Source organism: Anopheles ziemanni, chromosome 2 (genome assembly GCF_943734765.1).
Source record: "Anopheles ziemanni chromosome 2, idAnoZiCoDA_A2_x.2, whole genome shotgun sequence".
NCBI classification, from domain to species: domain Eukaryota; kingdom Metazoa; phylum Arthropoda; class Insecta; order Diptera; family Culicidae; genus Anopheles; species Anopheles ziemanni.
Genome location: NC_080705.1, coordinates 90,065,854 through 90,088,941, shown reverse-complemented (window position 1 = coordinate 90,088,941; position 23,088 = coordinate 90,065,854). Strand labels below are relative to the sequence as shown.

Here is a 23,088-nt window from a genome sequence, read left to right as displayed (position 1 = left end):
TGAGTATTACCATACGTGCCTGTAAGGACACGCGCTCGCAAGAAATATGTGCGTGCTGATGAGATGCTGCTGGTGAGGAGCAAAAATCGCTATAAATCATAATAATAACGATGATGATGCTGATGATGATGGTTCCGATGCTGGTGTACCACGGTGTTATGCGTGTTGTATTGGGAAGCAAACTCCGTCACCCGGTCGACAGATTGATAATGCCAAACTTGCCTCATCTTATTTTGCGTAGCCGATTGTCGTTGGAAATGAGCAAAAAGTAGGGGGAGAAAAAACCTCAAGCACGTTCATCGAAAACGTGACAAATCGAGCGAACCGTGAAATGGCGATAAAAGAAAAGATGTTAGTTGATGGAAGGGCGCGACGCAGTGTACTCGGAAAACTCATCGTTTTCACGTGCCCTTCTGTCCTTCCCCCGGCGTAGGCGTTTGCAATCCCGTCTTCGGCTCCTGGTAAGGCCAAAGACGGGTTTTCCGCCTCGGTATGCGGTTGCGCCACTTCCGCCGCCAAACCGTTGGGCTATGAATATTGTCATACGTAATCGATTTTTTCCTCCCCGATCCTCCGCCGAGATCATCCCACAAACCATCGCTTTATCTGCAAAATGGTTCGATGAAGGGTGTGCAGTATTCGGTTATCATCTGCCTGAAACAACCCGCTGTCAATGTTTAACAAGCATAGATCGTCGTCCAACGGAGTGTGTGGCGTTTTTCATTTCCATTGAATTTTCCCATTCTTGCCTTATCTATTATGTTCCAACCCCATTGTGCTCGTGGTGAAGCATGGCGGTATCTTTAAAATCAATATTTGATCGCTCATCTGATTTGTCAATATTTACGAAAGCCTTGCATTGGACCGATGCACGTGGTAGTTTCTCTCATAAAAAGAAAGTCCAGTTGGTATTAGAAAATGTAAGCTTTTCGTTGTCACATCATGATGTCGATGTAACTAGCTACTGAATTTAATACAATTTGGAACATTCATTATGCACTGTTAAACACCCAACGCTTGACAAAGGCATTCCACTGAACGCCTGACGAAAAACGATATTTTTCCCTTAAGGCGCAAACTGGTTTCATTTTTTTTTGTATGTCGTAAGAATTTGATATGAATTTTTGTGTTCCTATTATACTAACACGTTTTCTATGTTCTCTCTTTACAGGTGAGTTTTGCAGCACATTTTTACACGCGACACGACGCACCAACCGGTTCGAAACGTGAAACGAAAGGACTAGACGGATGAAAAAGGACCCTTCAAGCACATTACGGAATAGAGAAAGAGGGAAAGAGATATGTTTTTGGAGGTCAACACGGTGGTCGTAAGAGGGAACGCGGGTGAGCGTACGGATGTGGTGGAAGCTCCCTGTCCCCATCTGTAACGTGAACCGTTTCAGCTGTCAAAGGGTCATTGCCCTTCGCGAGTCTGGCACACGACCGACCGACCGGCGGAAGGAATAGTTTCCTTCTCTTTTGCAGCTGTGTACGGGCGTGTGTGTGTGTGCTTATGACGGTGGCCAAAGACCAAGGACCGGCTTTTCCATAATACGATGTTTGCGTTTCAAATGGGAATCTAAATGGAAAAGGACATGCCCTGACGCCTGCTGCTGCTCGTGCTGGTCGTGTTGGGGTCCACTGTCGTGTGACTGCAGTGTGAACCCCTAGCGAGGGATAATGGATTGGGGTGTGGAGTACGTTGCTTTGGGATAACTAAAACCATGGGACACGAGTGAAATCGATACAAAAATTTCACTCGTTTTCATTTGAGCAGCTGGACGTGTCGGTATATTGAAGGAGTTTGAAAATTTGGAGTTCTCAGCATTTGTTTTCAACACACAAGTGTAGGAGCAAAAGTTGAAAATTTTATTCTTGGTAAATTTGTTTCTTCGAAAGACTAATACCTTGTTTTTGTTCCAATCGTCCGTTTGTCAACACCGATTTTTCCATTGTCCGTCCACGGTAAACCATTATCTGACATCGGCGAAGATTTTATACCGTTTGGCTGAACTCGAGAAGTAATTTCTCTCCGTTAGCCCAGGCGCATAGCGTGAAAGTTCGTAGATCCTTGCGACATTCCGCCCAATGGGTACGACAGAGTTTTTTCCTCTTCTTTTAAGCCCCGTCATTTCCACGCAGAGCTGAAGTGCCTGAAAATCCTTTTGCAAACGATGAGGTAGAGTCGAAAAACCGAACTGCACCGGACACAAGACGTCTGTGGTTAACAGAGTCCACGACGATGGCCATGGTTAGCTGTTCCGCTTGTTAAACGAAAGAGTTACTGAAACCGAAATGGAAAATGAATGTGGCCCTCCGGTCACAGGATCAGATCGCGGAGTGCAGACAACGACTTTAAAAAATGTTACTCTACGTTCCGATGGATAATGCTCTATGGCATTGAACTACACGAGGGATGTACACCAATATCCATTTTTTATATTTTCAAAGCATTAAAGTAGTCTAAGAAAAGATGGCTTTCGGGAAAAACGAAACGCTGGATCGATTGAAAAACATTTTCTTGTTCAATTTTGCTTCGTTTCCAAGACCGATTCAATGGATGGCAGTTCCAAGTTGTGTCGCTTGTGGAAAATTTTACAGCTACAACAAGTTCTTCAATGAAATATTGACTGTAAAGGAAATTCAAAAAGATCAGCGATAAAATCATTTTCTGCGAACAGTAAAGTGGAAGAGCGCTGCTTACAGTCTCCGTCCGTCGAATGGTGTGTGAGTTTCGAAATCTTGCCAGAAAATGTCTGCCTGGGATTATACACAACTTCAGTACCGGCCTTCGGTAACGCTTTCCATCATCCACTTCCGGTGACGCTTCCCGTAACGCAGCAGTTGTCTGTGGTTTCCTTAGCACACCCTGCCCCACGCTCCAGACGACGCCGGTTCGGAAAGACTTCAGAAGGGCTCCCGGAGAGAAAACAGCTGGACCAAGCCGTTTGTGTGCGAGTTTCGCAACACTGTTGTACAATGTAATTTAACGGCACTAAAAATGGACACCGAGGATCGGCTCCGACGCTGGGGAGAGCATGTACTCGCAGGCTACTACCACACTTCAAAGCAACGCTCAGACAAGAAACCCCCTACTGGGGGGTGGGTATTCACTACTTTCTGTTCACATGCTGTTTCATTTCCTGATTACGCTCCGAGTTGGAGAGTCTGCTTCAGCTCCAGGCTGCATCTGGGTGTATTGTGCTAGTCGGGAAACTCTGCTCGGTTGCGTCGTCGGGCGGACATTAATGGTGTTTACTTGGTAATTTTAAAGCACTTCTATTAGTTGCGCAAAGCAACTCTCTCGTCTTCATCGGAAACAGGAAAAGCGGATGTAGATGGGAAAATGTCACGCTGGGAAGTATTATTTCACCGTCATGTCCTGTCGTTCGGAGTGTGTTTCACATTCCAACGATGTCGCGTTTCTGATTTTAAATCGCTTTAAGTTTGTCGAGACCATCCGCCCCAAGGGCCAAGGGGTGGTTTCGCCAGGGAAACGATTATGATGTTGATTTTTCCTAATCCCCAGCTGCGACGCGTATCCCAGTCGCGGCTATGTTTGGACAGAGACTGGATTGAATGTGTGCTTAGCGAATCTGCTTTTTTTGTGGACATTTCGTCAAAATTGCAGAAACCTTTGCTAGTGTTGCGCATTTTCCCGAGCTCTACAAGGCAGCTGTTTGTTCAGAAAGATTAATCAATTTTTCGGGTGTACAGCTGCTAGGGCTTTATAGGTTTAAATTGTCAAGCGTGGACATTTTACAGGCATTTTCCATGCGTTATCACAAAGTATCACCTATTCGCTGAGTGCATTAAATTACAGAATACTTTTTTCAGTTTAGATGACATCGTTTATACATCGTTGAAGGTCAAACCTTTTTAGATGGTGCGGTAAATGTTGATTTTTTGGAGAAACAACATTAAGACGACGGGAAACTCGAGGAGAAAAGTTCAAATACGATGATACATCACCCGGACCCAAAAAGGTGCCTCGTGTATATTTAATTTACGACCACGCCACCCTCCCTCCTCATACACTTCCTCCTCCTCCAGAGACCGGGTAACGGTTCGTGCAAGATGTGTGCATCCTGCGTAACGGATATGCTAGATCCCGAAAGCAGTGGCGGCCCATCATCCAGCGGGAAAGATTTAATGGGTACTTCCTCGCGATTCTCGGTATCCTCCGTGTAAAGCTTGGTTGGAGGAGCAAAATTGACTTTCGTCTGCGAAAAATAAAATAAAAACCCACAACACCAAAAGAGAATCCCCAGGCAAACCGGCAAACCGAAGGTGGATGGGAAAACCGACAAGCAGAATTTTCTGTCCCGCGCGTTCTTCGGCGTCGTTAAGACAGGAGTTCTCCGAGGGTCTTGCCTTTTTGCTTCACGTTCAAGGCGTGCAAGGATATGCGTTGAAAACCCGGCACGAGTCATGGTGGTTGACAATAAAAGTCAATTCCAGCGAACCATGGTTGAAGAATTTTATTTGTATCCTCTTTCTCTCGACCTGACCCGCGCTCCACCTGACACCTACGCAGCACAGTGTTGCTAAGCGATTTTTTGGTACATTTATTTACGTACATCTGCAGCGGGATTAGGCCGGCCGACCGACCGACATTGATGGCGTGCGTACGGGGTGGGATGTGGGCTCTGGTGTTATCTCCAGTGTTGGTCCTGCTGCTGAACCGATTCCCTTCATCCTCCTCCGTTGGGTGATATTTGGTAATGAATTTGTAAGCAGCATTTTAGTGCAAACCGTTCGGTGCTGGTGTGGGTGGGGGGCAGGACTGGGGATTTGATGCCGTAAAGCATTTAGCATGCTTCGTTGGACGAGAAGCAGAGAGGAAGTGGGAAAGGTGAATCGGCTGGGCAAACAGGCATAGTGCCATTGGCGGGGAAAGGTGTTGGAAAAATTAATGAGACCATTTGAGCGGAGGTCGCTCGTCGAATTGAAAGCCGAAAAGCATAAAATGTGGAAAGGACATAAAAACCGAATCGTCATAAAATACGGTAGCGCCGTATTTTTGGCGGAGCTTAAGCCAAAGTCAAACCCCGGCGGGTGTCTCGAGCCGTTAGACAGCCAACCAACCAGCTCTTCGTCTGCGCCAGCGACCTTTGACGTCGATAGCGCACGCTCCTATGGACACTTAAACATTTTCCGCTGCCTAAGTGAACCATTTGTTGTGGCCGGTCTGGTCGGAAGATAGAGCAGTTTTATTTTCTGCTGTTGAAACATTTTCTAATTAATTGTTGGCTAGCTTCCGGAATTCATCCGTGAAAAGGGCACGTCAAAACTCGCCGTCGCTGACGTCAAGCATAACCCGTTGGACTTAAGGATTTGTGTTTTGTTTTGCCTTCCACAGCAAGTTCATGGTAGAAAATAACATGAATATCGCAAGGGAAATTAACAGCAAAATATTGAGGCTTGTTAAATTGTGTAAAATGAAATCGGTCATGTGAAAAGAATTTTCTAGCTTTCACATCGCAAACTGCAAGGACACAAAACCCTTGTGACCCTATGCTCGAAGTGAAATACAACATCCATTCGCGATCATAAATTATCCAATGAAAAAATGTAAACGTTTTGCAAAACTGACGGGGAAAAGGCATCTGAAGGATGGATGGTCGTTAGATTGCTCGGTGTGTTTGTCGAGCAGCAAAAGAATAATAGAAAAAACCCAACCAGCCGGCATGTGACGATGAGCAAATGGAGGTTTGCCAGCACAAAACAAACAAACGGCGTACAGTTGGAAAATTGTTTCTTTTAACTCATTGTTCATCGGGCCGCACACCGCTGCGCACAGTTTTTATTTGAAAAATGAAATATCCCAGCGGATGGGGATAAGCTTCGATGGGGTGGTTTAAAGGTGATACGGTTAGATGCTGGATGATTGAAACCGGGTATCCGGACAAGCGCTGCTCTCTCACGAGCTCTGGTGATCGAGAAAGATAGTTTCTACCTCTAGAGTTCTTTTCTACTCCCGTGCGACGTCAGATAGAAGGAATTGACAGTGGAAAAATAGCGAATCTCTTTGCCCCGCCAGGGCAGCAGGAGTATTCAGAAAGGTCGTCCAGGTTTACAAGCGGAATGCGCACTGGCCCCGAGAAATAATTGAGTATCCTGGCAAATGGAAGGAAGGATGGAAGTAAGGACGCCCGATCGGTTGTGCTTTGGGGCTTGCTAACTCGGGTTGGCGTAGGTTGGAGAACGATGGTTCGCAAGTGCATTTCCCTGCTCACCGGGAAACGGTTCGTTCTGGGAGTTTCCGGTCGGTCCTTTCTGAACGTGGGTTTGCACAGAGAAGACAAGATATAGATATAAGCTCTAGAGGTATCGACGAGTGCACAATAATGTGTTCTTCCATATCCTTGCCTTCTTCTATCCATCACCGAACACTTAAGGCATCCTCGGCATGAGCATTCTATGCAGCTTTAAACCATAATCCTTTATTGCAAAACTCTTTCGCATTTCAGTCGGACCAATGGATAAGAACAAGTCAAAGAATGGCGACATCATATTGACGGTTTGCTATACATAACGATGCTATTCGCGAGGTGCTATGCAAACGATGATTATCTCTCACCTATACGGATAACTTTTTGATGAAATCACCATTTGTGTATGCAAGTGGATTGAATTAACATTAGAGGAATGCTTTGGAACATTCTGTCGGTAACAAAATGGAGTTTCTATCATCATCGAAAAATTTGAATTGAAGTAGAACTTTTTCTTAAAGAAGAATACAATGTCCAATTAACAGGTTCTCCGCCAAAATTTAAGTCATCATTTCAATAAAAAAACAATATAATTTTTGCTCGCATCCCTTGTTACGTTCTTATATCCCATCCCGCTTGTTACGAATTTGAAAACATCTCATAAACCAACGGGGAATTGAAGAGGTCCGTTGCCTTGTTAGACACTCATTCAGCTCCGGTTAAAGTCATCAGCACTGAAGCGCACGGTTGATTGAAGAGTTGTCAAATGTTCCTACCAAAGGCCATCTTCCATTCGATCCGTCTTTTCCGGGGCATTCCAGGTCCTTGGTGGTGTGCTATTCTTCTTGCCTTATTCTTTGTTTTTTCTTGTTTACTAACATTGAACCGAGACGGTTTCGAGAGGATTAGTTGAAAAGGTCTTGCTGAGAGGAGCCGACTCCCGAGGGATAAACCCTTTTCGCATCCAGCAGAATTGGTATTATGGCTGTCTATATAGATCGATGACATGGTGCTTTTGGGAAAGTGCGACTTTAAGAATAGAAAGATAACCGTAGAGAAAAGGCTAGAGAAATCACCTAGATGCTGGAAAAGATCGTGCTACGAAAAATCAGACTTTTCGCGGGCGTGTTATTTTTATAGTTTGAGTTTTCCTTCATTAGAATACAACAAAACTGACTGCACAACTTCGTATCCTGATCGTATCCTATCGGAAGTACGTGTCTTTGTGGTAATTGTCTTTGGATACCTGTTCTCCATATATTTGTCACGAATGTTTCTTCCATTAATATTGCTTGGAACGTTGGAATCAGAAAACAACCTCCGGAGTTTTCCATTGCGCTGGAGATCAGTTTAATTTTATCTCCTTCTCTAGTATTTTTAGCCCAGACAATGCAGAATTGTTGGACAAGGGAACGATACAAAAACAAAATAACGCTTCCTGATGATGCTGCTCCCCGGGAATTTGCCTAGCGCTAATTAACAGCGGCTATGTGTTTTGTGCGCGTTTATAGGCGAAAGAAAATTAATTAAAATTCCCCGAAGCTGTTGCAACGCGTCCTTCCTGCCAGCACGGAAGCACAGCCGGCTTCAGCCTTCATTGATCGCCATGACAAAATGTTCCATCATTAGATTTTCTTACCCTACGAAACGAAATGTTGCTGGAAAGTTCATTAAACGGCCAAGTATGGAAACTAAGTGGGAGAGTGAAAGTTTTCCTTCTGCATGCCGTCTGTTCAGCCCACCGAATAATGACCGAACTAATATCGCCGTTTGTGCGTGAGCTTGAGGACGTGCTCCTGGTTTGATGCGATTTTATGACACACTTTTATGGCATGGTTTTCCACTATATATAGCGCCCCGTCCACAACCGGGAGTCGTCTAGGCCCGCCCGCCCTTAGCTTCCTCCCATGGATCCCGCCGGACTATTATCACCCGAAATTCGTTATCGAATAATCCGCTTCCGGCATCCATCCACCATTTGGGGGCGGCACGCACGGAACATTCCCTCACCGACCACCTGTAGTTACTGCGCCGAAATGTTAGCCCGCACGCCCTCACAGTCGATTCCGTGGAGAGTGTTTTATGTTAACAACTTTTCCAATTGTGTCATAAAAATCGCTGGTTTTTCATGGCACCATGGAGGGTAGAGATAAAGTGATGCTTTCTGGAAAAACAAAACGCGTCGCCTGCAGCTATCTTCTTTTTCTTTCGCGTCGAGCATCAATTGGGGATAGACAATGAGAACATCTTCGTACGGTCGGACCGTTTTAACAAGACATGTCGTTACTATTGATGAGATATGTTTCCCCCGTAGGGGGATTTGTGTACTACGGGGAATCGAAATCGATTATGTTTGCCTCTGGCGGGCGTGAAGGAGTGAGGAAAAGTTATCCATTGAAAATAGATATCGTCGCAAGGTAGATTTTAAAGATCGTTGTTCAGTTGATTTTTCCGGATTAGAATAATAATCGTTTACTTCAATTTTCCTGCTTCCACATCAATTTTGTTGTTGTTATTAGATATAATTTTAGCGATTGATATTTTTAAATTTGTTCTCCAACCGGTTTTCGCAGTTCATCATCTCTTTTTTCGATCATTCGATTTAAGCCTGGTTGTTCAAACTCAAATATTATCTAACTCTCTATTTCTCTCGCTTATATCCCTCGAAAAGGCCGCTTGCTTGTTGATGCACGCAATTTTGATCGCCGGTGTTAGAAAATAGAAAAGGCTTCAGTTCCGCCTACTCACTAAAATTTGTGTCCAACAACTCAACTCCGAAAGGAAAAACCAGTCGGTTCCACGACAGGCCCAACGAACCGTGGTTTCTTAAAACACTCGACCCTTTTCTCGTCCGGAAGATTGCCGCTGCTTGTGTTTTTTCCCCCAAAAAATTGGTTGTTTGCCAGCGGCTTGAAGCCCAAGACAAACTGTCACTTGCCTTACGCACCAAGGGGCATAATAGTATGCAACGTCGCAACAATTTAATTAACACACCAAGGAACTGTTGAATGCATAATTTTGTCATTTTCATCCGACGTCCCTCGCCGAACACCACCACCGCTTCGATTTCCTGTTGGTTTGCCTGGAAAAAGGACCCTAAAGGTTTCCACTTTCCACCACTCCGGCGAGACACATCCGTTCTAGTAGTAAAACAACAGCTCCATCAAGCTCCTTCCGTCCTCCCCAATCGTCGAAGAAAATTTCCTCCATCGTGACTGTAATCCCTTAAGTAAACGTAATTTCATTCATTCCCGCGTCTCGTCCAACAACGCTATCGTCGATGAAATTTGGCAAAATATGTAAACGTCTTATTGCTTCGCATTCGCCTTGCCTTGCCGTCGGTTCTGGGCCGGGTTCATACCACTTGTTCTTTAAGTATAGTGCCAAGTGGAGGAGGGGTCGGTTGTCCACAGGAGCAGAACTCAAGTTCCGGTTCGAGGAGAAGAGTGTGGGTTCGTGGTTTCATTGTAATGCCTTGTGGGTGGAAAGGGCGGACAATTAATGAGAAAAGCGGCCTATCCTGTTCCGATACCGTACTTCCGCCTTTCTTCCCTTTCAAGTCCTCCGGTGGGGGGACATATTTCCGTTAGAATGCATGCGGTTCTGGAAAAAAGGGAGGTTGGACTTTGGAATTTGTCGAGCTCCTCCATCAAATACTGGGGAGCGGTATTGTGTAAGTGTGGTTGGTTCCATCCATTGTTCAGTATGACACCCTTAACGTCCCCTTTGGTTTTGGTTCTTCCAGTCAATTGCCTACGGTATTGAAGCGAAAAAGTTCGATCACAAAAATGGACCTTCTTCTCGGCTATATCATCGTTCAAAGTGTGTCACCAACTTTGTGCGGAAACGGAAGTGGAAATTTTCCCAGTGAATGACACATACATTCATTTTCCAGGCTTCCGGCTGTCTCGTGGGGCTGTGAAGAAAGGGAGCAATATTTGCCAGAGCCCTGAAGCGTTTATTGAGGTTAAGATATTTTAATACCATGAACCGGGGGTTATTCCTAGTGCGTTTGGTAGTGTTAAACAGTGATTATACGGAAGGTCTGACACACAGGTCAAAAGCACTTAATGTATAAAAGAAAATAGCAAGAAAAAACACAAACAAAGTAAAGCTAACATAAACGTTCTCCCTGGGGTTATTTTTTTTTTTGCTGGGTAAACCTCACTGAATGCTCACTGAATTTGCTCGGAATGAACGGAATGTAAATTCATTTTTCTACTACCGAACCAATCAAGATTTTGATGAACTATCTGAGCTGGGGTGTGTTTGTGTGCTTGAAATTTTCCGATGGTCGATGATACAAAACCATTCCTTGGTGGAAGGGTGAGTTTTTTTACGATGAGCCAACACAGAAAAGGATTGCATCGGCGGTTGGAAAATAGGGTTTTGAATTGTGGTAGTCCGTTGATGGGGAAGCAGGTTGATTAAAGTATTGTCGTTCCGTGCCGTTGCTGTTAAATTTCATGGTTGGAACTAATTTTACCTTTTTTTTTAACATTTTTATGTGTGTTTATTTGATGGGAAATATTTGTCTTGAATAACGGCTGAGGTTCTATCCGCTAGGATTTTCCAACCTATCGAGGGGTATATGAATCCCTCCACCCGGCATGTAATTTTCATGTTATACAAGTCTATTATTGGAGCGTAATGAAGAGAGGAATTTTATTAATTGGTCTTATAAAATCCTCTGCGCTCCGCCAGTAAAAACATCTACTCATGGTGGGGACGTTGACGTGGCAATGGGAAGACGAAGGACACGATAAACAATTGTCAGCGACTAGCGGAGGACATTACACCAACCAACCAGTCCCCCAACTAGCAACAATACGCCACAGACGACGATTCCAGGAAAACGATAATTGAGCGACATTTTTCATTCTCCCGAAAGCTCTTCCTCGCACGAGATCCACCACCGGCATGATGTTTTCCCGTCTGGCCGTTCTCGGTCGGGAAAACGGTCCTCCTGCTGTCTTCTGCACGCCTAGAGCTCTGGTGGTAGTACCGTGATAAATGTCCCATCGTCGCCGGTTCGTCAGCGGGAAAGTAGTTCAGCCGGTGTTTAAACGTCCGTTCTACTCCGGCAGAACTCGCACTACAAGCCGATGCCGCTGGCCCTTAATGGAATTGAAACGGAAAATTAATGAGAGTAATATAGATAACATTTAAGGAGTGTGCATGAAACAATGTAGGATGCCACCGGTTGAAACTTTTATGCTTAAAACAATTGTTTTGTTAATAACAAGAGCAGCCAATGGATGTCATTTAAATCCCTCAGGCAAATGTTTAGGATTGACAGACAAATTTGCGTGTTCGGTGGGGAAGGGAAATTTCATAAATTCACTTTAATTCCCACTAATCTCGTTTATGAGGTTCGAAATGCGGGCGGAATGATCATGTTTTCTAACCTAACTCACCATAATACCCTACTCTCTGCATTCTTCTAAAGCCCCCTCCTGTCTTGATAGCAAGAGAGAAGACAATATTTTACCACAAAATGTGGCAATTTGAATAAAACAAATGCCTATTAAACCGATGACAACAGGGTCTCTTTCTCGCATTACAAGCTCCTCCATCCCAACACTAATCACACATAATTACGTGCCTATATTTTACCGCCTGTTGTGAAGTGACTACCTTATCAGAACACTAGACACAATCTCAATCCCGAACAACAGCGAGAAAGGGTTTTTTTTTCTGTCCGGAAAATGGAACATCATTCACATAGCGTCTCGATAATGCCTTTTCTACGCGGGTGTAGGATGACAGAGTGTCGTCTTCTACGTCTGGTACGTGTCAGACTTTTCCTTACACGATGGAACCGTTTTTCGGAAGACGACAGACAGATGCCGCCGCTGCCATTCGTTTGATGTGGGGGATTTGAGTTTCCAGGACAGCGGGAGGGGGAAAACTTTTGGAGACAACTATTTTAAATTTAGTGCTGAATGAGTGCTGGGAAAACATGCGCTTCGGGTTTACTAATGAACATAGAATTCAGCTCAAGTGTGATGTTACGTGTTTGTCGCCATGCTTAATTCGTCAAGTGTTTCAAAACATAGGGCCGGGCACCTTTGGGACATGTTTTAAATATTCTTTTTTTGGTCTTCATAACATCCATCCACAGTGCAGGCTGGGAAATCGTTCTTAATTGAGTACATCTTCTCGCTCTCCGGAGTATTCACTTCCAAAACTGAGTCCCTCGAGCCCCTATATCCCTCTTTTGAAGGTGGCATGTGGTTTAGAATACCTTCACCAGAAAACACCAAAACGCTCATCAACATTCTCACATGCCCAGAAGGGGGGAAGCGAAGGTCATTGTCGTCGGTATTCGAAAACTCGACTCAGCGAGTTAGGAATTCGTCCGTCTCCCGATATGAAAATAATGGCCCTCTTTTACCACCGTACAGAATCACTTGAGTTGCAATGCACTAGTCAAGTGTAATTTTCACAGTTCATCGAAACGAAGCCACCGAAAGGGGCCAACAAGAGTCTTTCAGTCGCCATTAGAGCGTTGACTCTCGCTCGTTTCAATTTGTGTGCGACCCGAAAATTTTATTGGATATGATTTTTGTCAGTTGCAGCCGTCGACTGAACCCCGGCGAAGATTTGGAAACGGTGGAAAATTTCTTCCCGTCACCCATAATCCTTCTGGAGTGTGGAGGGTCACAGACGGTGCTCACTTCAAGCAAAGCGAGGTGCAACGAGCCAGAAATATTCCAATAAACAAATTTCTGGGGACTTTGGGACGCTTCGGGACTTTGGAAGATTGCATGCCGTTGCGGCGAGTGCAACACTGCATCCGTCCACCGAATGGTTCAAGTGGTTCTCGGTGAGAAACGACGACGAGGGTTTACTCCTCTTGGGAGTCAAAATGGTTGAAGACGTTGTTGACGTTCCACAGACGATCGAACGGAGCTGAAACGTGTGTCGTGACAAGGAAAAGTTTTTCCCGCTGATGTTCTAGAAAAGGTGGGGGTGAATGGACACCCAAATCTAGCTAACCTGTACTCGCCAGAGACATGGGAACATTCAAACAACAAGAAACTTCAACTGGCAGTTCTCAAGTGCCATCCCCAAGCCTTTTTTAAGCAAAAGATGAGAATGACACAAGACATAGTGGAACAACGTTTTCAGATACTTGATTTAGTTTACTAAACAAAAAGTGGTGACTTAAAGGGAAGCGGTTTTAATTAAGCAAATGTTAATTTTCTACAAGCGATGAAATTAAAATAAACTCAACGATACACGACCTATCCTCTATGTATCTCTTATCTATAACTTACCGAACACTTTTTCTTTTCTCTTCAGCGGATTGAATTTCCAGGACTTGATGGTCCGACTGGGGGCAATCGATTCCCCACCGAAGACTCCCACCATCCTCGGATTCGAATGCGCCGGTGAAATCGAAGCTGTCGGTGAGGAAGTGGAAGGATTTAAGGTAAGTTGGTCCTTCTTAGCCGAACTTAGTGTACTTTTTTGTTGTCACGAAGAAGAATATTCTCTACTCTCTATCCGGAAGAATGTTTCAAACTTGAAGGACTTTCCAACTTGTGAAAGTTGAAATAATCCCTGCAGTACAAAACGATGCATTTATCTTAGGATTCTTTTCTTTCACCAATTTTAAAATCTAATTGATTGTAAAATAAAGTGCTCGGTTTCGTTTGGAAAGAACTAGGATAGAAGAATTCAATCCTCTTTCTGTTTAAATTTGGGAAGATTCATAACAAAGGATTCTTATTTTATAAATTTGAAACCATTCTTCAGCGTTTTTGGTAAAGTCTCTAGCTGTCGTTAGTTGTTTAAGACCAAAACCCCCCAACTCCTAGGCTAGACCGATGGTGAAGCTTTCTTTTAAATCCTCTGGACCAGATCTAACCAGTTCAGGTCCGAGACTCAGCATCATATCTTTCCGTGAAGAGGTCCGCATGAGACGCAAGGAAATCCAAACCTATGATTATCCTGCTTCTACAACTTGCCGTTTTTTTCCCGTCGTGTGTCGGTCGTTAAATCAACTACCCCGTTTTCCCCCGGTGTGGACGTGAAAAATAGACAAGAAACGATTTTTCTTCTTCTGAAAGGTTTTTTGAGGTATACAGATGCTTTTATTTAACAGTGAAGGTGCTCGTTGAAGAAGTAGAGGAAGTGTATCAGTAAAGGGGGGAAAGTGAATCCGCTGATTACGAATTACGATCACGTTCGCATTCGAAGAAAACGACTTGCTCACATCCCATAAGGGCGAGTGTCCATCATCATCATCTAAGGAAGAGGAAGCCTCAGAGAGCATCCTCGTAATCATCATCATGTAGACTCGGGAAAAGGTGGCAGTAGTAGAAATATCATTATAATCAACATCCTGAATCTCAACCGTGCTCCGGCGGAGCACTGGAAAGTTTGCCTGAGAGAGAGATAGGTGCAAAACTCCAAATCATCAGCCTGAGCCGGATGAAACTAGAGACACTTGAATATGTTTCCCATCGATATTGTTTTTTCTTTCTTTGCCAAGATGGTAAGCTTGGTTCAAAACTTTCTTTGCGGTCTCTTTTAGACTCGCCTTATTTTCGCCCATGTTATATGGTTAGTCGAATTGAATTTCGATTGTTTTGGAAAACTTTGTGGAAAATTAATTCCTATCTCAGATTGACGCTGATGAGGGGCTCTGTTCTAAGTTATCCAGAGGCGAGTGTTTCTTCAAAGTATTGTGGGCAAAGCATTCCTCGCCAGTGGCATCGTTGGCGAGTTCGTTCATTTCCAAATTCACCTTCACCAACACTTTTTTAAATTTTCCAGACCCTCGAGGTGGTCGTTTTTGACGAACCAACGTGAGGTTTCAATGAACTTTGAAACTCACAGCTCGAGTTATCGATCTGCTTGCATTGCACGCGAACTTTTCTTGTCTGGTTATCTTTCCTGCTTGGATGTAACTGATATTTTCCAATTGATTGCTTCCGGTCGAAGGGATTGGAGGGTTTTTTTTACGGCAGGGAACGAGCAGCTCCTTCTATTTTAAGACAGGAAAAGCACTTCATCAAGTAACAGACCCTGCACTTCCTTCCGATTCTGACGGGGAAAGTTGGCAGCCGGTTTCGGTCAGCCAATCAATAATACATCTACTTACTATGCTTGTTGAAAACCTTGCGAAAAGCTCAGGACGAATGCTTTTTACAGGTTCGGCAAACTGCGCTGAAAGGAGGACGCGCTGTGGAAGGAAAAAACCCTACCGGAAACTTTTCTCGAAAGCAGCAAAAGTTCTTCGTTGGCAAAAATAATGATCGATTCAACTTCAGTTCCTATCATATCATAACAGCAGGGCGCATTCCCAACGTACTCTGCATCAGTTGTTCGAACAAAATCCCTAAAGCTTATGCATATTTCTTACTTCCCGTTTTTTGTATTCACCCCTTCTAGGTTGGAGATCGCGTGGTGGCCCTGCCGGAATTCCGGGCCTGGTCCGAGCTGGTGGCCGTCCCTACCAAGTACGTCTACCACATTCCGGAGGAGATGACATTCCAGGACGCGGCCGCCATCGTGATGAACTATCTGGTTGCCTACATTCTCATCTTCGATCTCGTATCGCTTCGTGAGGGCAAGTCCTTGCTGCTGCATTCCGTCGGCGGTGGAGTGGTAAGTAGCAGTACCGGGGCCCTTTCCTCCGCACAAAAGGAGAAAGCAACGGCTTGAAAGAGGACGCAGGATCGCTATTTTCTTAAGCTGGGTATTTAAGGTTTATGTTGGAGGAGACTTTTCCCTTCCGTGGGAGGTTTCTGTCGGCTTTGACTTTCTATTTCTGGATCGTTTTTATAGGTATTGTGGTATTACGCCTGTGTGTGAGTGTACATTAGCGGATAGAAATGAAAATAACTATTCGGTATTGTTAATCAGCAGGTCCGGAAAAGACGCACAACGGGAGCTGGAGGATGCACTGGTCAGACGGATTTATAGTGTTCCGGTTGGTCAGCACAATGTTCTCCCCAAGACCGCCGGTGTATTTTGTGGCTTTCGTTTGGCCACCACGCATATTAAACAAACGAAACGTGCCCGGAACCGCAACGATTCGGATCAGGATCAGCATCGGTAAAACCGGCGAAAATGCTCGAGAATTGATTGTGGGAAGTAAACATTCAAACGGTAGCCCGGCCGACCGGTGTCCGCCGCAGGGATATGGGCATTCGTTTCTCAAGGACACTGCTTGCTTCGTCCTGCCTTGCTTTCCGTTGGCAGCCGACCGGTGGGTAAATAATTGGGTGTGAAGTGATCCTTGTACCGTGGAACAATATTTCTTTTGCCTTTTCTCCCATTCCGTTGGTGGTTTTTCTTTGGATAACGTAATGATGGTACATAAAAAGGATGCCTTCCGAAGGAAGTTACGGTTCCCATCCAGTGAATGATTGCTCTCGACATTTATGTACTTCGGGGGCATAAATAAAGGGAAAAGTAGTTATTGTTTCCTTTTATTATTGTAACCTGTTATATCAAGGTATAAATAAACATCTTCTACTCTTTTTAGTACAACAATATCATATTAGTTCGGAAAAATCGGTTTATGGTAAACTGTAGTGTAATTTTTTAAAACAATCAATTGCGAGGAAACAAGCTAAAGGAAAGTACCACGCATCGAATGTTTCGAAAAGTAGATCAAGGATTTTACATGGAATTAGAGCACCATAGGCCGGTGATTAACATGTCCTCGTTTCCTGGCGAACATCGGAAGTTAAGTGTTCCCGACCCGCCACTGGTGGTGATGAAAGCATTAGCCCGATTGCAAACGTTGCATGCGTTTTTCACGTCAGGGACGAAACGAACCGGACGGAATGGCGCCACATTGTCGTCCTTTATCCCGATTGCTTCCTCTTGCTGTGTTGTCGGTGTGAGCTTTGCGGGAGAAGTAATTACATACCGATCGACGACCCGGCATTGGTGTAAATCGCACCCCTCCGGTAACGGTGCCAATAATGCATAGTAGAACTATGTCAAGAACAACGCAGACATGCTATTTCAGGACCACGATTCAGTTGGCGCCACGGTTTCCCGGCCAGCTAATGGAAACGGAATGGTGGAACGGGACGGTTTTGCTATTTATCATATAACCCTTGAGGGAGCCTCCTGTTACCTGTGAATCGTGCAAATATTATTGCCCTCTGTTGCAACTGCCTTGTATAGGACAAAAACTATCCGAGCGGGAAAGTCCCAATCTGGTTCGAAAATCTCTTTCTTCTGATAATGGGTAGGTTATTTTGCTATATACTAACTTCACTTCACTTTGTCGCCTAGAGAGGGTGGTTTCTGTAAACATTCCACGGACGGGTCTCGCCGTAAAACTTTCTCTAAAGGGGGCTGATTGAAAATTGGAGCTTCGTATACGGAAGTTTCGTTGCGGAAGGTCCTGGTTTTCCAACTCCATCTCAGCTAAATCGAGCGTGGATTGTTGGAATTATGTCGAGCTACCGCCGGGGTAGCAAATAAACAACATCAACTTGTGGTGGTGGAGGGGGGGGGGGGGGGCGGCACGTAGCATTGCCAGGCCGTAATTACCATTACGTTGCCATTACTACGCGCTTGCATTGGCGGGAGCCACCAGAAAGAAAGAAAGGGTTTCTCTACGTCAGACGGTGTCGGACGAAACATATATTTATTATTGAGCAAGAAATCGATCGTCTGGGGTTTCGCTTGCAGTGAGTTCTATGCGCGCAATTCACGGCAAGGTAGCAAATGGTGCTTTTATACCCGACAAAGCGCTCCTGGGACCTCTTTCACCCACTGCAGAAAGGAGAAACTTTTCTCTCTCATATTTTTCCCAAACGTGGAAATGGTTTCCGTTACAGACCGATATCCATTAGTAATATATATATTCCGGGTATGAATGTTACCCCACGGTGCAGGTCTCGCTTGAAGTTGTCTACGGTCTGGGACAGTGGACCGCGATGATGGAACCAGCCGCGAACCGTAGTGAAGGTAAGGGTCCGTTCTCGCGGTCGCCCGGTAATTGGTCGAGACAGACAGTCGGGCGCCCGTACCGTAGCCGGATATAAATATCCATCGGCAGGGCAACAAAGCCAACGAGCGGCAGTGACATAGACATTGCAGTGTGCAGTCGCATTTTCGGCCTGCAGTCGCTGATGGATGTTATTTGGTTACAAAATATAATTAACGCTTGTTGCTTCACTCATCCATTAATCATTTTCTTGCCAGTTGTACGATACTGGAAGAGAAATGGCACAGATTATGCCGTATTCGATATCTTAGTGAAACACAACTTTCGGAGCGGTCGATCGATTCGGAGCCTACCTACCCTAGCTTTCCTTGTCATCCTCTGTAGGGTGATATAATTTTTTCACCTCGTACACCCTAAGCTATTAGCCCTAATGGTAGCCGTAAGTCTCATTTTGCCCTAACATACGCCATTGATTGATTTCGGGTGAATGCACACATTAAACCCCTTACCCCCTTGACGCTGCATCGCGTTTGCGGGGTCGCATATCATCATTCACCGGCAAACCTTATCTCCCGAAGGAATCGTCGTGACTGTCGGAAGGTTGTTTGATTATTTGGATAAGCCAACCGTGTGTCACAAATGAGGAGTGTCACCACCAACACCGTACCTATGATAGTAAAGGGTTTGCCGTTTATAATGAATTGTGCCGAAAAACCGCAACACGAACCTATTCGGATAGGCCCCCGATGTACGTCACAACTGCCTTCTAAGTATTTTTAGCTGTTATTCTGCACTGAACCTGATATAGGCGCGCTGCTAGATTTGACTGATTTATTCGTGGCACCCGTTATCATTAAGCAAAATGGTAAACACACTTGCTGCAACCCTCCACCGCAGTGTGCAAATTATGCAGATATTCTCTGATGCCCATCTTCCATTGGCTTCGAAAGAAGCTTCTGGATTGCAGAAGCTTGAAAACAATGTTGCAACGGTAATGCGATAATAGCCCACCTTTCGCATCACCCCGGACCCTAATGGACGTTGCCATATCGTTCCGGCGTACCCGGAGGACAATAATCCCGTGACAGTAAAAGCTGTATCTCTTTACTCTCACTTTTGCTTGCTTGGTCATGCCCCGTCGGAAGTTTGTTCCATCAAATGCACATCGCCGTTGTTGTAACATCAACCGACAGACGCTGCCCGACAAGTGTGTATCAAGCTGGTTGTATAGGTTTAGTGGGGGGACTTTGTCCCGGTGGACACATTATGATAAACTAGTCTTACTCGGTAATAATATCCAGCATAAAATATATCCACAAGCAATGTTCACATGCAATTATGTTTACTGTTTAAATCGTATGAATTCGTTTACATCAACCGGGGTAGAATAATGAAAGTTATCTAAAATTGTCAAATTTATTGCACGTTGATGATTTTTAATCATATTTTCCACTGACACCTTTAAAATTGCTTCGTTTTAAAATAGTTCTTGCTCAAGAATGAAATGATTCGATCACATTTCACAGTGTAAATAATAAAAAAAAACACGTTAAAACCTCTCCCTTGAGATAACGTCCTCGTCTTTGCTGTTACTCCTTACCTTGCTACTCAAATAGAACGCTACCTAATCGCACCTTTTACCTATTCCTTCTCAGGGTCAAGCCATCGTGCAGCTGGCTCGCACCGTGCCGAATGTGACCATCTTCGGCGTTTGCTCCAAATCAAAGCATGAAGCCCTGGCCGCTACTGGCCTTATCGATCATCTAATCGATCGCACCGACTATGTCAACGAAGTGCGGAAGTAAGTTGCGTTTGTTTGCTCTAACGCTATTTTGGGTGAAAAAGATACACAAACTTTCACCTTTCGGTCAAACGGTGATGGGGGGATGATGGATTTGCCGAACAGTTGGTTAAAACATGTATTTCCCTCACGTTTGTAGGGTTACGACGGAAGGTGTTGACATCGTTATGGATTGCCTGTGCGGAGAGGAATGCAACCGTGGCTATGGACTGCTGAAGCCGATGGGCAAATACATCCTGTATGGTTCCTCGAACGTTGTCACTGGGGAGACGAAGAGTTTCTTCAGTGTTGCCCGTTCGGTAAGTGTCGGAGGAGTTTTAGCGTGTGTGACCAACGTAAAGGTAGATGACATTCCCCTTAATCTTATCGTGTTGTTTTCCATATCCAGTGGTGGCAGGTGGACAAAGTTTCGCCGATCAAGCTATTCGACGAAAACAAGAGTCTGGCCGGATTCAATCTGCGCCATCTGCTGTATCAGCAGGACGGTGCCGAGTATGTCCGCTCGACGGTGGACAAGATCTTCGGCCTGTGGAAGGACGGCAAAGTGAAGCCGGTGGTTGACTCGGCCTGGGCGCTGGAGGATGTAGCGGAGGCGATGCAGAAGATGCACGACCGCAAGAACATCGGTAAGCTGGTGCTGGATCCGTCGATGGAACCGAAGCCAAAACCGGCCACCCCGGCCAAGAGCAAATCGAAGAAGCAGGCCAGCGAAGACAAGGGTGCCAAGAAGGACAAGGACGATGACAAGAAGGCGGTCGAGAATGGTGGCGGTGACGAGAAGAAGGAAGGCGATGCCGCCGAGGAAGCGAAGGCCAACGGTGATGCGGAAGAAGCCACCCCGGCCCAGGTGAACGGTGATGGGGCAGAGAAGAAGGACGAACCAGCTGCTGCCGCCACGAACGGTGACGCAACCGAGAGTGGTAGGTTTTTGAAACGCACAGCTTTGCAAACTTATCACTGTTGAAATGTATTATTTTCTAAAAAAATTGTTTTTCATTTACAGAAAAAAAGGAATCGAGTTGAACAGCTAGTGACGGTTAAACTTCACACTAGCACGCGCAGCCAAGCACAACAAACATCAAACACTCCACCTTCCCCACAAAACATCAGTGAACTATTTTACTACTTTTACTTCCATCACACACCATACCAACCCTCTCTCCCCAGTCCCATCGTACCGACGCGGCATATACGGTGGCGTAATATCCAGCATGGAGCCACGCGATAGAGAGGAATGATTTAGAAATATTTTATTGCATCGCTGCAGCAAATCTTCATCAAAATTCTTGTACTACATGTTACACGGGGGCTGAATCCTTCTTAGAGGACCACAAACCACGAGCATACACTATCATACGCAACGCCTATCGCAACTATCGCCTCTCATTACTCTGCTATCTGTCGTTACGTATGCTAGGCAGGAGAAGAAGATAACACAAGCATGTAAACAGCAAAATTACAGTGGAAGCATAGTAGAACGAGAACATATAACAGAACATAATCAACATACGAAAGGCACTACACTAGTGACAACAGGGACGTCGAATGCGCGCCACAAAGAAAGAGGAGAAATAAGATATTTAGCAGTTTTCATTCGTCGTCGGAGCTTGTATGTTTACTTTCGTTGCCTCAAAGCATATACATATATAAATATATATACATAGCACCTAGCGGATACGGAAGGAATATTCTGAGGCAAGGACAGGGAAGAATTCAATAAGTCCAACTGTCTCTGTCGACATCCTGAACACAGACAACAGAAGAGAAGGAACCGCGCGCAAAGTGAGTGTCAAATAAGGGGGGCATACCTGGCCACCAACATATTGATACCAGATCGACACAGAACACATCGACCGTTATATGCCTCCGTGTAGAGACACATTTCGTTGCAGGGCAGAATTTGATCTCACGCGCCATCCTTTCCGGTTTTGCTTCGCTCCAAAGTTTCATTATGTTCAAGTTAAGCGAAACAAATAAGATTTCAACGAAACGCAGTGTACGCGGTAAAGGGGAGTGTCGATCGAAGATCCCACTGTCCACCACATGCACGGCCCTCATTAGTCCAAAAGCTACGAGTTCATGGAACACAAATATGTAGTAGATCTTTCGAGATGATTGCCGGGGGTCTCTACTCTATCTGTTTGAAATATCTCCCGATTTATACCCCCAAGCGGAAAAGGCATGCACCCACAAAAACGCGCAAAATAGGATAAAACAATCAATTGGATATTTCTTCCCTTTTTTAATATGTGTCATTTTTTATGTAATATTTAATGCTAATTGTAATATTTCATATATATGTTTTCTTTTTGTTTCCGCAAACCCATACTGTGTTGTCGATATGATGAAAGTTTTAGGGAAATGACGTGTGGAACCTAGTATAACAACATCGTGGCCGGCTGTTCCAGTTCAAAGTCGAACGGCAATAGAGTTGTAGTGTTGTATGTTCATGCCTAAGCAAACATATACGCCGAGTGGATTCACAAACTGTTTACGAACGGACGCGCGTTTCTTTTTATAACATTAATTACTGTAGAAAGCGAACGGCGGTATCCGTGTTAAGACACACGGGAGAGGAAGCGTGCAAAAGCAAACGAGCGCAAAGTATCCAAAATTGTCCAAAAAAAGAATATGTAATGTTAGATTATTCCATTTTGTTCAAAATTTTTCATTTCACGATTCGTTTATAATTTGATAGGTTAAATATGGGACGCGCGAACACCGGGGTTGTTGTTTATGGCAAAGTGTGTTAAAACACGGATGACGCGTGTCAAACGTACTGATAGTGTTGTGTAGGGCGTCCCTTATCGATTTGTATAAATTAATGAAGAGAGGAAATAATTATTTTTACATCATAAACTCACCCCCCTCCGTCATGGTTTGCGCGAAAGGGATGATAAATGGATAATTATTGTAAAGCTAACAACTAGTGCCGTGTGTGTTTTATTTTCGTTTTTATTATTAGTTTTTTGTTTTATTCCGAATATAGTTTCTTTACCCTGATTTTCCCTATCACCCATTCGGTAGTTAATTTCAACGATACCCCTAGGACGAAACCCTCAGAAACTTTCTCCTTCTTATAGCTCCAACAGTTGCGTATAACATGACTACCCAAATAGGCTCTCGCAGGAGCAGGTGAACGC

At 44.7% G+C, this 23,088-nt stretch overlaps 1 protein-coding gene across 1 annotated transcript in view; it reads left to right on the top strand.

Moving 5' to 3' along the window:
- LOC131282637 (synaptic vesicle membrane protein VAT-1 homolog-like) overlaps positions 1 to 22,865 on the top strand; it is a 55,786-nt gene extending 32,921 nt beyond the window's left edge. The window contains exons 3-8 of the mRNA XM_058312157.1: positions 13,524 to 13,653; positions 15,621 to 15,836; positions 19,800 to 19,945; positions 20,085 to 20,244; positions 20,334 to 20,865; positions 20,949 to 22,865. Coding sequence (XP_058168140.1) covers positions 13,524 to 13,653; positions 15,621 to 15,836; positions 19,800 to 19,945; positions 20,085 to 20,244; positions 20,334 to 20,865; positions 20,949 to 20,968 — 1,204 coding nt within the window. The 3' untranslated portion in view covers positions 20,969 to 22,865. The remainder of the gene's footprint in view (positions 1 to 13,523; positions 13,654 to 15,620; positions 15,837 to 19,799; positions 19,946 to 20,084; positions 20,245 to 20,333; positions 20,866 to 20,948) is intronic.
- Positions 22,866 to 23,088: the final 223 nt, after the last annotated feature.